The following is a 15,240-nucleotide window of genomic DNA, read 5'->3' on the forward strand; positions in this document are numbered from 1 at the left end:
TTCTTCTTACTCTGGGTTACTGTAAATGACTGTTTCTTCTTACCCTGGGTTACTGTAAATGACTGTTTCTTCTTACTCTGGGTTACTGTAAATGACTGTTTCTTCTTACCCTGGGTTACTGTAAATGACTGTTTCTTCTTACCCTGGGTTACTGTAAATGACTGTTTCTTCTTACCCTGGGTTCAGATGCGCTGGGTTCATCGGTGGGATCTGGTGCTGGTTTGGAATACTCTCCTGAACACAGACCATAGCCCAGCTTGGCTCTGTGGTAAACAAGCAAAGCTGACATCAGTGTGCGCCCGACAACATAACAGAATCTCACACAGGAGGAGGATTTGGACATAAGCCTAGATGTATTTTTGGCTTCCAAATAAATGATAGCATGCCTAGTCAGAGTGGGGACTTATCTCTGGTGGGAATACGAAAGTTTGTGCACAACAGCAAAAGGGGAGAAAGTTCATTAGAATTAGGGCTTCACATACATGTCAACAAACCATTTTAGAGTCGGGCGATGGATAGGCCGATCATATTCGAATTTCCATTCTAAATCTAGGCGAGTAGCTATTCTCATTAATAAAAATGTCCTATTCACGATGTCAGAAGTTGAAGCAGATTGTACAGGTCGCCATGTCATACTGGTAGGCCGATTGTACAATACACCAGTAATATTAGCAAATATACGCAACCAATTGGGACGACAGCGTTTTTTTTTACAAAAGTTTGATCACATATTCCAACATGAATTGAATAACTTGCTGGTCTGTCTAACCAGAGATATATGAGGAACAGTGCAGCCACCCTGGATAGGAGGTAGCGCTTGTAATTTACACCAGCGCACGCTGAGCGGGCAGAGTTTTTTCTTTTGTTTCTTTCTCCATCAAAATGAACGGTGTTACCGGTAGGCGTGTTATGTAATCGGTGTATGCCACACCACCGTAACACCGGTAACACCTACACTGTACTTACTTGCCTTATATCCAAGGTCGAGCAATTAAAACACATCAGAGACAACTAGAGTGTCAAGTCACTGTGCAGGCACATACACAACAGACTTCAGGCCATGTCCACACGGAGACGAGTTTAGGTGTATCCGCTAAAGTTTTTTGTCATATAGACGTTTCGTCCAGATGGAACCGCGTTCTGGGACTATACGTTCTGGGAGTATACGCTAATTTTTCAAAACGGGTCCCAGAGTGATTAAATCTGAAGACGCCACCCTTGCATTTCCGTGTTTACAACCCATACGCATCTTTCCTGAAACGATGACGCCATAGCCCCACCTCTCTCCACCAGCAACAATAATCATGGCAGTAGCGTTCGTGCTACAGCAGTGGGGATCTTGCAGCAAAATATAATGCTCCTCTATTACCACCGTCAGCAACAAGTGGACACGGAGAACAGCGTGTAGCCTACAACATCCTCAGGGCTCCACACAGCTGCCTCTTCCCATCCACCCCTCCCCTCCCTTCATCGGATATTTCCCAGAAGGCTTAGCGGCGGCTACATTTTTACAATAACACAAACAAAATCAGGCTTAACGTGTTAGATAGAAATTATATTTATTTTTAATACAACATGCAATTCTGGAATATTTTAATATTGGACAAAATGAAATGAAATTAAATGTAAACCCTGAATGTAACCAACATACTCTCTTGCCCTATATATAGCCCTCGTAAATACAACGTGAATAGGGAAGTGAGAGGTTTGAGGAACACACAGGTTGCATGTGATATCCGCTCGTGTCCACTCCAACAAGACTTTAGCTTACTTGAGGCGACTTTTTCCAATAAAAACACATTTATGCCATGAGTTTATATAATGTATATTTATGTTGCATCATTTAGCCTGTGCTGTGATGTGCAGGAGCAGCCAATACGCTGGGATGTGTTTGCAACATGTCTAAAGATCATGGAAGTGGATGATATCAGGAATGTCACCGATAGTTAACGTTCTATATTGTAGGCTACAGGGAGACCATCAGCCCTGCTGAACAGCTCTGCATTTGCCTGTATACTGTAGGTTTCATCATGTTATTCATGACATGGCAAACCTCCCCGCAAAGCCAAGGGTTTAAGCTGCTGCTACAGTGAGATACACATTATAGACTGTGCGCCCCTAGAGGTTGTATGCCATTATTGACGAGATTGTCTTATTCTCTGTTATTCTACAGCGGTTTCAGTGGTTTCATGTGGATACACACATTTCTTGAAACGTTTCCATGTTTATGGAAAACTTTTCTGAAACGAAAAAAAAAAAAGATAGCTTCCGTCTCCGTGTGGACATGGCCTAAGTTTCACTTTTGTTTTCCAAAATGAGAGCCTCTGTCATTTTAGATAAGACACAACAAGAGCTAATCTCTTTTCTCCTGCAACGGCACGGTGCTAAAAGAATGTGAGGCAAAGTGTGGAGATAAGTCTGTCTGGCACTGCAGATATCAATACAGCGGTCAGATTCAGGGAGAAAAGCTGGAATGACGTTTTGAAAAAGCAGCCGCCTGGAAAGGAGTCGGTAATCGGCTTTAGGGCTCAACAGCTGGCACAATGTGTGGATTTATGTGGAAGGTTTCTTTCACCTACTGTAGTGTGCGTGCACAATAGGGGAGTCAAAAATAATCGATTATAAGATGCATCGCGATGCGGACGTGCACGATTCTGCATTGATTCACAAATGTCAAAAATCGTTTTTTTTTTTTTTTTAATAATCAAATAAACTATAGTGGAAGTACATGCAGTTGTTTATTTTAACTCATTGAGTGCCAATGACGTCGATCGACGTCAAAGTAAATAGTGACGTAGAGTGCCAATGACGTCGATCGACGTCAAATGCGTTTTTTGGCGGTGGGACGTGGATCAAAGCCTCCTGCATCTCCTGTACAAATATTGTAGCTATTGAAGGTGTATAACCTATTTTACGGACTCATTAGGTGGCGACAGTGCTCTCCAGATTAGAGAAATGTCAGGAAAACAGCAGGAAAAAGCCCCGTGATGAAAGAGAAACCGCTCATGCTGCAGCCAGAGCCATATAGATTGCTCTGGCTGCAGCTGACGTTGGCTGCGAACAGCAGTCAATCCGCTCCCACAACTGAGCCCCTCTGCCTCTGTCTGTCTGCATAGTTTCTCCACACGATTAGCTGCCAGAAAAGCAGCACCCGACACTGAAAAGCCAAACCATTCTCAGCAGTCCGGTTTGGCTTTTCCGTGTCGCGCTGGGTGCCGGCGCACAAAAACGGAGCACTCCGAAAATAGACGCTGGGTGCGTGAGGCTGTGTGTTAGTGTGGGGAGGAGTTTGCAGCTGAGGGGGGGGAGAGGGGGGTGGGGCACGCAGGGCACCACACAACTACACCACGTCACTACATCAGAAAATATTAGCTAGAGTCAGTGAATGTGCTTGAAATGCTTCATTTCACAAAAGGCTGAATAACTCAGCTTCTAATTTGAAACGCCTGAAAACGCTGAAAACAACCTATCTTCTCTGGCTCATAACTAAAGAACGGAAAATGGTATCAATAAACTTTTTTTTGCTGATGATACAATAGAGTCTCATCGTTCTTTGGGCGTGTTCGGTGTTTACATAGTAATATCACACAATATTCTGTGGGCCTCGAGAAATTACTGAAACGCTCTGAAACTCTGGCACTGGGAGCGTCCGTTCTCCAAAAGTGGCTGGCACTCAATGAGTTAATTATGGATCATAATACAATGCAATTCCAAATGCACTTTTATTTTAACACATTGACTGCCAGCCGTTTTTTTCTTGCTGTAGGTAGCTTCTGCCAAGCCGTTTTTTGAGGATTGTGGCTCATTTTACAAGAGCCGAGGATTCTTTTCTGCTTGGAGTTTGTGAACATACAATATCTCAAAAGTACTAATAGAATGTGTACTTTCTCTGTCTAAAAGAGTTAGTTTGTAGAGTTAGTAGTTATGTAAGCATTAGCAGTTGAATACAGCATGGTTTTAGCGTCAGAAAAAATATTCAGAGATAAACGGCTTTTTGTGAAATTCGATATAACAGTCACTTTAACCATTCATTTTTGGCTCTCTCTCTCTCTCTCTCCCTCCCCCTCTCGCTCGCTCTCTCTCTCTCTCTCTCTCCCTTCCTCTCGCTCTCCCTCCCTCTCTCTCTCTCTCTCTCTCTCTCTCTCCCTCCCTCTCGCTCTCTCTCCCTCCCTCTCGCTCTCCCTCCCTCTCTCTCTCTCTCCCTCCCTCTCGGGAGGTTTAATCCTAGTGAGAGGGGGAGAGGGAGAGAGAGAGAGAGAGAGAGAGAGAGAGAGAGAGAGGGAGGGAGGGAGAGAGAGCGAGAGAGAGAGAGAGAGGGAGAGAGCGAGAGGGAGAGTTGCTTCAACTCCTCCCTCCGTGGGCGTTCTTCTTGGCTGCAGCGGCCGTCACAAGCTTGTCACCAGTCTGACTGCTTTGCTGCTGTCCTGTGCCTGTCTGCACGGCCGCTGTTTGAGGAAGTCGGCATGGACTCGCTCGCTTCTTGGAGTTTTGGTTGAGAGAAGCTTTTGCGATTCTGGTCATATTTATGCTGCGTGTTTCAAAGTGTGTTCCACCAATCTATTATGTAAATTTGCAATCCCGCATCGCCAGCAATCAGCGGGAAAACGAAAGCGTTTTCCCCCATCCATTTTCATGAGAATGGCTGGGGTGAGAATGGCATGACAAGTTAAAAAAATGCTTGCCTTCCTCTAGTCAGGAGAGCACTGTTGCCACTTAGTGGGTCGGTGGAATGGGTTGTAAACGTTCGGTGGCTCCAATAATTATATAAGAGATGTAAAAGGGTTAGATGCATATCCCACGGTCAAAAAAATAATAATAATTTTTTTGACGACTCAACTCGTCGTTGGCAGTGAACAGCTGGATTGTGTTTGACGACTCAACTCGTTCTTGGCAATTAACGTGTTAAAAGTAGCCACACAGTGAGAAAAAAGAAAGTGAGAAAAAAGAAATCATGTATTGGGGAAAAAAAGTGATGCATCGATTTAAGATGCATCGAGATGCATCGAGAATCGTAATCGAATCGTAGCCCTCTGAATCGTAATCGAATCGAATCTTGAGGCCAGTGAAGAGACTTTGGATTATTGTAGCATTTTATCAAACACGACTTCCCTGCCTACCACTAGGGCTGCGCCCTCCTGATCGATTGGTCGGTCGACGTGCTCTTGGTCGACGAGATTCACGTCGGTCGAACGATCGCTGGTTTTAATAATTTCATAGGAGAGATTCAATTTCATAACAAGAAAAGCGATCCGGAACGAAGTAACGTGCCGCGGAAGCAAGTTGCAACACGGACCTTTTCTAGAAGCACACATGAAGTGATCCAGGGTAGAGAGACAGGCTAATAGTTAGTAGGCTAAGACTGAAAGGAGAGCAACCAGCAGAGTGATGGAATTAACAATTAAATGGCTCACTATCAGCACAAACAATGGACACGTTTCAGCACGCAGCCACCATCAGCTGTTAACGAGCGGCTAACTACTAACTACGCACCTTATGAGTTGAGACTACAGTCGTCAGTGAGACTGCACTGAGATACACTCCAACTCCGGTAGTGTTAGACAGACATAAGATGTTACTGGAATAAATCACAAAAGCTGTCTAGCTGTCCTTTCTGCCAACTAATTAACCATGCCACGTGTGCTAACGTTACATAACCATCACACACGCAACTCAAAGCTGTTTCCCATTAGCTGAATATGGCCAGGTGTTGCACAGCACGCTGATCAGTCTGTCCATTCCGGTAACGTTACAACGCTGCAAATAGCTTTTATTTATAATGATCAGCTATCGGGTGTATAGTGCACTCAGTAGTCAGTACACTGCACAAAATAAGAAAAAAGTACACTGCAAAAAATAAAAGGTACACTGCAATTTTTTTTTAGACCAATCGATTGGTCGGAGCTGTGGTCGATTTCTGGTCGACCAGCATCATCTTTGGTCGAGGGCAGCCCTACCTACCACTGACGAGTATTTTGTGACATCTACTGGTAAGACAGCTAAGTCACAGACAACAACTACACGGCAGAGTAGTAACTTCCTCATGTGGAAGTTAGGAGAGGGCACTCACACTTGGGTTTTGAAGTCCTGGGTGGGGTCGCTTGGGGCCTCATCAAAGATCTTGTCAATGTTAGACACATACCTAGCAGGCATGAAACAAGTTATTTACATTCAGTAGAAATATCGTCACTGCAGACTATATTAAAAAGATTCACACTGCTTTGCTACCGCCAACTCGACTGGGAGGCATAGGAGCAGGTAGCAGGTTCTGAGAGAGAGAGACGAGGTACTGACTTGCTCTGGAAGTCGGGCACGGTGAAGAGCACTTGCATGACAGAGTTGAGGTAGCAGCTGTTGCCCAGGTTCTTCATGCCGGTCAGGCCGGGGCCAGACAGGGGCCTCAGGCTGGTTCCCGACTCCTGGATCACCTCCCACTCCACCCGCTGGTTCACAGCGATCTCCAGCTCTGTCATGGTCCTCTCGGTCTGAGGGGGATGACAATGAAGAGAGAAAAATACCCGATTCAGCTATAGCCAGATAGACTGAATTCTCAACTCGTTACACTCAATTTCCATCTTCTAGTGTGACACTGCCTCCAGTCCAGTGTTTCTCAAACCGTTTCAGATCAAGGACCACTTAACCAATAAAAAAAAACTTGGGGAACAACTAACTCCCAAAACATATACCGTAAATTTCGGACTATAAGCCGCGGCTTTTTCCCCGTTTTTTGGCCCTGCGGCTTATATAACGGTGCGGCTTATCTATGGATTTTTTCGAAAAAAAAAAAAAAAAAAAACGGAATTCTCTCTTTTTAGCACTCTTTCTAACTATAAATCCACTTCTGTTTTAATTTCCTCTCTTGCCCTCTTTTCACCACACCGTGGACACTGTGTGCACTGTAAAAAAAAACACAGGTGGTGTTGTGTTATGTTGTTTTGTTGAAATGTTAATAAATGGGAGCTTCCTCAAACAGCCATCTCTTTCCCGACAATCCCCTCTGTGCATGAACCCTTACATATGGTAATTAAACATTAAAACACAATTTAAAAAAAAAAAAAAAAAAAAAAAAAAACATTAAAACACCTGCGGCTTATAGTCCGGTGCGGCTTATATATGTAACAAACAGGCAATTTTGCTGCTGCGGCTTATACTCCGGTGCGGCTTATAGTGCGGAAATTACGGTATACAGAACACACATATATATACATGTGTGTATATATATATATATATATATATATATATATATATATATATATATATACATATACATATACATATATATATATATATATATATACCGTAAATTCCGGACTATAAGCCGCGGCTTTTTTCACGTTTTTTGGCCTTTTTTGCCCCCTGCGGCTTATATAACGGTGCGTCTTATCTATGGATTTTTCCAGCAAACGGCCACTCGGGAACCTCCAAAATCTATGGATGTTGGTATGAGGCAGAACGAGAGCAAGACAGACATTATGAGAGCGAGACCCTGATTGGATGATGTTGCAAAAAATGTGCCTCGCGACCTGATTGGAGCACTGTGCCACTACTCTCTCTCAGCCACTACGGTAAAACACCCTCCCTCCTCCCTCGCTCCGGGGGGAAAAAGGCAGCGATTGAGCTTGAAAGACAGTCTGAATGAAATTGAATGTAACATTCCCAATTCTATGTATTACATTCTAAAAAACTAACAGCAACATTTTGGAAGGCTAAGCCACACAACTAGCTCGTTGTAATCTAACATCATGCTTCAAAAGATGGAGAACTGGCTGTGTTACGACGATGGCGGCGATTGAGCCTGAAAGCCATGTCTGAGACAGTAGCGAGACAGGAACAACAACAGCAGCAGCAGCAAAGGATCATGCACAAACCCGAGACGAAAGGGACTGTCCGTCAGGGCGCGGACGACTGTGTCAGCAACTCCCTCCCGACTACCAGGAGAAAATTACAAACTTCGGCGAATTCACACAAAGAAAGATCAAGGAATATTCCATCGGACCGGAGCAGATCATAAATATGGATGAAGTGCCTTTGACGTTCGACCTGCCTCTCACTAGGACTGTTAACAAGAAAGGTGAATCGTCCATCACGTTGAGAACCACAGGTCACGAGAGAACGAATTTCACTTGTGTTCTTGGCTGCACAGCAGCTCCCGCCGATGGTGATTTTTAAGCATCTCACAATGTGTGATTTTGTCTGGGGATTAGTGACCTGACTTTTGTTTTGTTGAAATGTTAATAAATGGGAGCTTCCCCAAACAGCCATCTCTTTCCCGACAATCCCCTCTGTGCACGAAGCCTTACATATGGTAATTAAACATCAAAACACCCGCGGCTTATAGACCGGTGCGGCTTATAGAAGAAAAAAATAGTCACCTTTGAAGGTGCGGCTTATAGACCGGTGCGCCTTATAGTCCGGAATTTACGGTATATATAATGTATTTTAGTTAGTCCATTTACCTTTTTTAACATTTATTTATCCTTTTCAGTTCAAATATATATTCAAAGTTCAAAGACAGTTTTTTCTAATCCAATAAATGCACAATGTTGCCAAAGTCAAATAGGCTGTAAATATGGAATATGGAGTATCGATATTTCCTGGGTATGGGTATCGAACTAGAAATTCTAGTTATCGTGACATCCCTACTGTGCACACCCAGTAAGGGCTGCAAGCCGGCCTTCCTGATCAAGCTTCATTTTAGCACAACACCCCTTCACCCCCATCCGTGCCATATCGTTAAGTGTGCGCACCATTACTTTGGCAAGACAAGAAACAACAGAATGATGCACAGTGAGAGACAGACACCCATATCTTAGGTTTTCCACAGTTGTGTGTAGTCTGTGCTTGGCATAAGATGAGAAACAGACTGTGGCAAACAAATTAAAGACAGCGGGGAGTTGGAGAAGAAACAGGTGAGGAGGAAAGTAATTGAGGGGGGAAAGCAGGCAGTACAGGATCATGTGGATGTGGCGTAAACATAAGAGCATACATGAGATATAAGTGAGACACAGCAATTAAAAATGAGAGTCAAACAGAAGATTAAGGGGAGAAGAACAGGACAAATGTTTGATCAAATGTCATTTTGGAAAGTGTTCAGGGCTCGACGCTAACTTTTAAAAGTGGTTGCCGGAGTGGCAACCTGGCAGGAGCTTTTGGTTGCCCGAATAAAAATATGGTTGCCATTTTTAGTCGCCTTATATTTTGAGTACGGTAATTACGGTAAAGCAGCTACGAGCAACTTTTTCGATTGTTATTAAACAGTATAAATTTAATATCAATGCATCACATCTTACCTCTAATAGTAGACGAGACCAACGCAGAGTAGTCTCGCTTGAAGCCCGAGTGAATCGGCCAGTGTTAGTCTGTCTTAGCCTGGGTAAACCCATCCCCCACGTGACCTGCTCTCAGACCTGTTCTCAGATAGTGACTGGGAACTGAGAGAGCAGGTCACGTGGGGGCTGGGTTTACCTAGGCTAAGTCTGTCTGTGGCCAGGGCAGATCAGGAAGTGAAATGAAACGGTTTGCAGCAGCCACTTTCGGCCATAACCACAAAATGACTTCCAAAAAACCTGTTAGAATATAACGAGAGATGTTCGCGAGAGTATGCGTGGCGTTCACATTGTTTATGCTACGTTGCTAGGCAGCGCGAACGGATGAAGGCAGGCAGCTGCGTTTCACTTCCGGGTTTCACTTCCGCGTTTATCCGGTCCGGCGGTAAGGAGAGAGAGAGAGAGAGCCCCCTGTTGACGCGAGTTTAGACAGACACAGACTTAATAATCATCTAAGGGAGCAATCTCCGATTCACACGGCTTTGGTCTCAGCTACTATTATAGGTAAGATCTGATGCATCAATATTGGAATTATACTGTTTAATAACAATCGAAAAAGTTGCTCGTAGCTGCTTTAAGATACTATGTACGGTAGTCATAAGCCGGCTTAATAATGACGATGTGACAGAAAAGTATAATAGTCTATAGTATATAATATAATATGCCTATTCAGTGCGCGCACCGGGTGTAGTAGTAGTAATAATGATAATAATAATACATTTGTGTAATTTCGTTTTCTAAATAAATCTTAGTTATTTTTTGTTTTTATAATGCATTTGCACTGAAAGGATTTGTTTAACTAATATTTGTGAACTTTCATTTTCATATATTTCTTGTTATTACATATTACGGTAGATACATATTACATATTGTGCTTAATTTATTCATTAAAAGCGTTATTGATAATGAAGTAGCCTATGCCTCTCATTCATGTTCAATCAGGGATACTATGACGACGACAGTGGTTTGGGGCCCCCACTCTAAGATGTTGCAGGCCCCAAAAGGCCCAGAAGCGGCCTTGGCCCGCCGCAATCCCTCACTCTCTCTCGCTCACCCAGTATCGTATCATACGCGACAGGCAAGGGAACTAGTAGAGGAATATACAAGTGGGGGGCAAAACTAATAGTATTTCCCCCCCACCTCTTTTCTCTCCACTTAATTAATAACGTTAGAGCAGACGTAGGCCTAGCTCTTGCATGCCTGATCTGATCCGTTCTTTATTTAGGCTTCATGCTTGGCAGTCGTTTTCCGTCCCGTTCAAAGACGCCGTCGGGGTATTTCACCACTCCACTCCCATGACTTAACAAATCCCCTCGTCTTTTGTTTCTGTGCGGGCGGGTCTTGTTCCTCGTCGCTTGAATTATCATCTCGAAAGTCGATTTGTGATGTCGATGCTGACGCAGCAGGGTAGCATTATTAGTCGGGGCTTTGACCCGGCCAGACTTCATCTGACATTTGACATCTTCACGGCTCGTCTTGCGGCCAGTGTTGATTGTGTGCGAGCGAGCACCCACCTGTCCGAGTAGGCTACTTGTTAAACACACCGCACGTGTAGGTTCCGACTGGTAATTAGTAACATCGTTCCGATTGTAAAATGTCACATGTATGTCACTCACAAGTATTTAAACAGATTTATTTGGTGTATATTTTACTGTTTGCTGCAGTACATTTTTTTGTACTGAGAAATGTTTGCCATTTTTTGGGGGGGGTTGCCCGGGGCAACCCGGGCAGCCATTAATGTCGAGCCCTGGTGTTGGTTTCCTAAGAGGTACTGGCTGTATCCATCATTACTACTGAATTCCAGACGAGAGCCCTCTCCAATACCATCTCATAAATGGCAGCTCGACTATGAGGCAGAACCAGCCATAAGTGTCTGGACATGTGCCAACAGGGAAAAATCCATTATCTCTGAGTCATTCTGTCACACTCAAATGATAAAGCATGGGGCTAGGGCAAGCAGCACTGTACCTTTCCCTTGAAAAACATGATCAGATAGAAAAGCAGTTGGAATAGTGGGTACAGGGCACATTTAAGATTTACACAGCAGCAGAGAAATGCGAGGTTCTTACCTTCTCCATGGTCATCATATCGATGCCAAAGTGAGACAGGTGCTCTGGTAACTTTGGATCCAGGACCATGTCGTCCTCGTCGTAGGAATACACATCTGGACATATCACAGAGGGTTAGCAAGCAATCGAGGAAGCATTTTAATTTAGACAAATGCACATAATGCAGTTCAACAATGGTCATGAATAAAGAGACTCGATATGTGTGCATCTGTGATAGATATTTTACATTTTCACCGCAGGAGATCAGCGTTCCCGCACCTTCTTAAAACATAAAATTCAAGGATTTTCAAGGACTTCTTTCTGAAAAGTTAAAATATTTTCAGCTGGGAGCCGGGCGCACAAAAACGCCGGAGCGCTCTGAAAATAGACGCCGGGCGCTGCGCACTTTCTCTAGACGTCCGTGTGCGCCCGCATACGCTCTCCCCCCATTGGAAACAATTGAAAAAAGACGCTGGACCTGAGGAAAAGACGCTAGGTGGACACAGGCCCTTAGACTTATAACATGCACTCGCACTTTGACTCTATAGCCGACTTAAAGGATGGGTTTTCCGTGGGGAATATGAATATATATTAAATCTCACGCCCCTAAGGTTTTCGAATCCATTGAAATTTTTGAAATTGGAGGTTTACTCAGAGATATCAACCAAAATCCACTCTGTGTGTGTGTGGGGGGGGGGGGGGGGTGGGGGGGAGGTGCGGGTGTGGGGACTCGAAATACTACATTTCCCACAATGCACTGGGCTCGCGTGGCCTTCGTTTTCATGCCCACCCCTCAGGCATTTGGCTGATATCAAACTCCAGTAGGTGGCGGTAATGCACATATATGTTTGCCAACCGCCATAAAACTCAAAGAAGAAGAAGAAGGCTTCGACAATAAAACATATCGAGAAGAAGAAATAAATCGAAAATAAAATTGCCTCCAAATTGCACCAAATTTAAACCGAAGTATATATGTCGGGAGATGTCTTCATAAAAAAAGATTCGTGCATTTTAAGGCATTTTCGTAGGAGTTACGCGCATCTGATGTTGTAACTATTTTCTGTAAAAATGTGTAAAAACGGGTACATTGCTCAGCGTTGATTTCGTTACTTCAACCCACCTACTACTAGATGTAAAATTTGACGAGCTTTCCAATGCCGCCAGTCCCGTGTCGGTACGTGCTTCCGTTCCCGAGATCGGTCTCTTTGCAAGGAACTATGGAAAGCTAATATTAGCTACAGCAGGCTAGGCGGTTGAAAAAGATGGCTGCCTTTTTGTTTTTGGTCAAGGCCTCTGAAGGGGCGTGGAGGACCTCTAGAGGCGGGACCATGGCCAACAACAGTTGTAGTTCATAGGTGCACGACTTCCGCAAGGCGGGGATTGTCGCTCTGACGCGTTTTGCGTCAGAGCGACATGGAAATAATGTGATAGATGCTTGATAGGCATGGCAGTGAATAACCAATTTCAAAAATTTCAACGGATTCGAAAACCTTAGGGGCGTGAGATTTAACACGTTCACTGCCAATGACGTGTTTTTACGTCAAACAAAATCCAACGGTTCACTGCCAATGACGTGTTTTTACGTAAAAAAAAAAACGATTTTTTTTTTTTGACGGTGGGACGTTGATCTAACCCTTTTACGTCTCCTATACCAGAATTGGAGGTATTGAATGTGTATAATCTATTTTACCGACCCACTGAGTGGCGACATGTCTCTCCACAGTAGAAAGAGGCGAGCCAAAACTGGAGGGAAAAGCGCGAGGAAGCCGTTCTCATACAGTAAAATGGATGGCGAAAACGCTTTCACTTTCGCGCTGATTGCTGGCGGTGCGGGATTGCAAATTTGCATAATAGATTACGGGTGGAACACACTTTGAAACACGCAGCATAAATATGACCAGAATCGCAAAAGCTTCATCAAAGCTCTCAACCAAAACTCCAAGAAACGAGCGAGTCCATCCAGACTTCCTCAAAGAGCGGCCGCGCAGACAGGCACAGCAGCAGCAAAGCAGTGAGACTGGAGACGGCCGCTGCAGCCAAGAAGACACACACGGAGGGAGGAGTTGGAAGCAGAGGGGGGTTTCCTGCTGTTATGGAGGAAATTACTGTTCAAAACTATTGTTTAGATGTCTGACGTCTTACTGATGCCAAAAATGAATGGTTAAAGTGACTGTTCTATCGAATTTCACAAAAAGCCGTTTATCTCAGAATAATTTTTCTGACGCTGAAACCATGCTGTATTCAACTGCTAATGCTTACATAACTACTAACTCTACAAACTAACTCTTTTAGACAGAGAAAGCACACATTCTATTAGTTCTTTTGAGATATTGTGTGTTCACAAAATCTTAGCAGAAAAGAATCCTCGGGTCTTGAAAGATGAGCCAGAATCCTCAAAAAAACCCTCTGGCAGAACCTACCTACAGTAAAAAAAAAAACGGCTGGCAGTGAATGTGTTAATATATATTCATATTCCCCACGGAAAACCCATCCTTTAACTCATGCACTCGCAATTTGACGATAGATTCTGATTTATATTTATAGATGTATATTTGTACTGTAGATTTATGGTGGTGGTGGTGTTGGATGTTGTTGCCCAGCTGTAAAATAATCCTTGCTCTAACATTGTCACATCTGTATCTTCTGTTCTTTCTCTTTTTATTATTAAATGTGTATTAATGAAACGGTTTACTGCTTTTGTTTGCAATGTACCTGCCTTAAATTGGCCCCTCAAGGGACTAATAAAGTATTTTGAATTAAATTGAAAGGAGCCGTGGGGAACCCTGGGTGGTTATGCCATGTCCTTACCTGCTCCGTCGGGGGTGATGGTGCCCAGTTTGACAGCAAGTGGGTGTCCAGTCTGCTGGAAGTGGACCAGGGCATGGTTGTTTCCCCCAGTGCCATCAAAATACCTGCGGCCACAGAGGATTTTCCCGTCCGTCAGGTTCATCCACAGGTTCTCCTGCAGATCACACACCTCACACCGCCAGCCCCTATAATGGAGAAACGGCAAGTACCATAAGACGACGACGTCCAATAAACTCCTCATCTAAATGAATAGTCTGACTCTTGTACAACCCTGGAAGACCTTTTAAGTTTTGACAAATAAAACCGCCATCTCTAACCTGGGCAAAATATTCTGTTATTGGTAGGGGTGTCACGGTACATGTATTCGTCCCGTGAATTTACGGTACGACCCTCACGGTACCTCGTTTCACGATACGTGAAACGACACGACGAATACGTCAAATCCAGAAGCACCTAAACGCTGTTTGAATGTTTTGAATGGCATTGAATTGAATTGAATTAAACGCCACAGAAGAAGACACACCAAAACAACACAAGGGCCATAGAAATCCGCGTTCACAGAATGGGACGTTTTGTGGCGATAAGCTGTTTTGCAAATTCTGTCATCATCAAGCCAACGAGGTAAGCTTGCCAATGTAACGCTACGTAGCCGCGACAAAGTCCTTTATAGTTGCGCGTTGCGGCTAAACGTTACATAACACTGACAAAGCTGTTAACTTGTAAACAAGCAACTTATATTGCGTGGGATGAGTGATGCGGTCAAGCAGACTCAACCAGACATCTGCGGATGCAGACAAGCAAGGAAGAGGGGATGACTCCTTGTCATGTTCCAATAATCCATTAGATGACCGAACGTAATCATATTATGCTAAACAAAACTCACATCCAATAACGTTAAGGCGCTGACAGGGTTCTTTCCCGTACTTACTGGGAAAGTGAAACCCACCCCGTTGTCTGTCAGACAGTGGGGGTATCTTTCAACAGGGTTTAGAAGTTTTTCTTCTTCTGCCGTTTTATTCTTCTTCTACTTAACATGTAGGTATTTTGACGTTGACTAAAGA

At 43.9% G+C, this 15,240-nt stretch overlaps 1 protein-coding gene across 3 annotated transcripts in view; it reads right to left on the bottom strand.

The window, feature by feature from the left end:
- The window catches only part of usp5 (ubiquitin specific peptidase 5 (isopeptidase T)), a 32,210-nt gene that overhangs the window by 11,947 nt on the left and 5,023 nt on the right, over positions 1-15,240 (bottom strand). For all 3 annotated transcript variants that reach the window (XM_083661295.1, XM_083661296.1, XM_083661294.1), the window contains exons 6-10: positions 14,180-14,364; positions 11,393-11,487; positions 6,292-6,482; positions 6,068-6,139; positions 176-263 (exon numbers count right to left, since the gene is read on the bottom strand). In XM_083661295.1, coding sequence (XP_083517421.1) covers positions 176-263; positions 6,068-6,139; positions 6,292-6,482; positions 11,393-11,487; positions 14,180-14,364 — 631 coding nt within the window. The remainder of the gene's footprint in view (positions 1-175; positions 264-6,067; positions 6,140-6,291; positions 6,483-11,392; positions 11,488-14,179; positions 14,365-15,240) is intronic.

This window comes from Poromitra crassiceps (genome assembly GCF_964638095.1).
Source record: "Poromitra crassiceps genome assembly, chromosome: 26".
Taxonomy (NCBI): Eukaryota; Metazoa; Chordata; class Actinopteri; order Beryciformes; family Melamphaidae; genus Poromitra; species Poromitra crassiceps.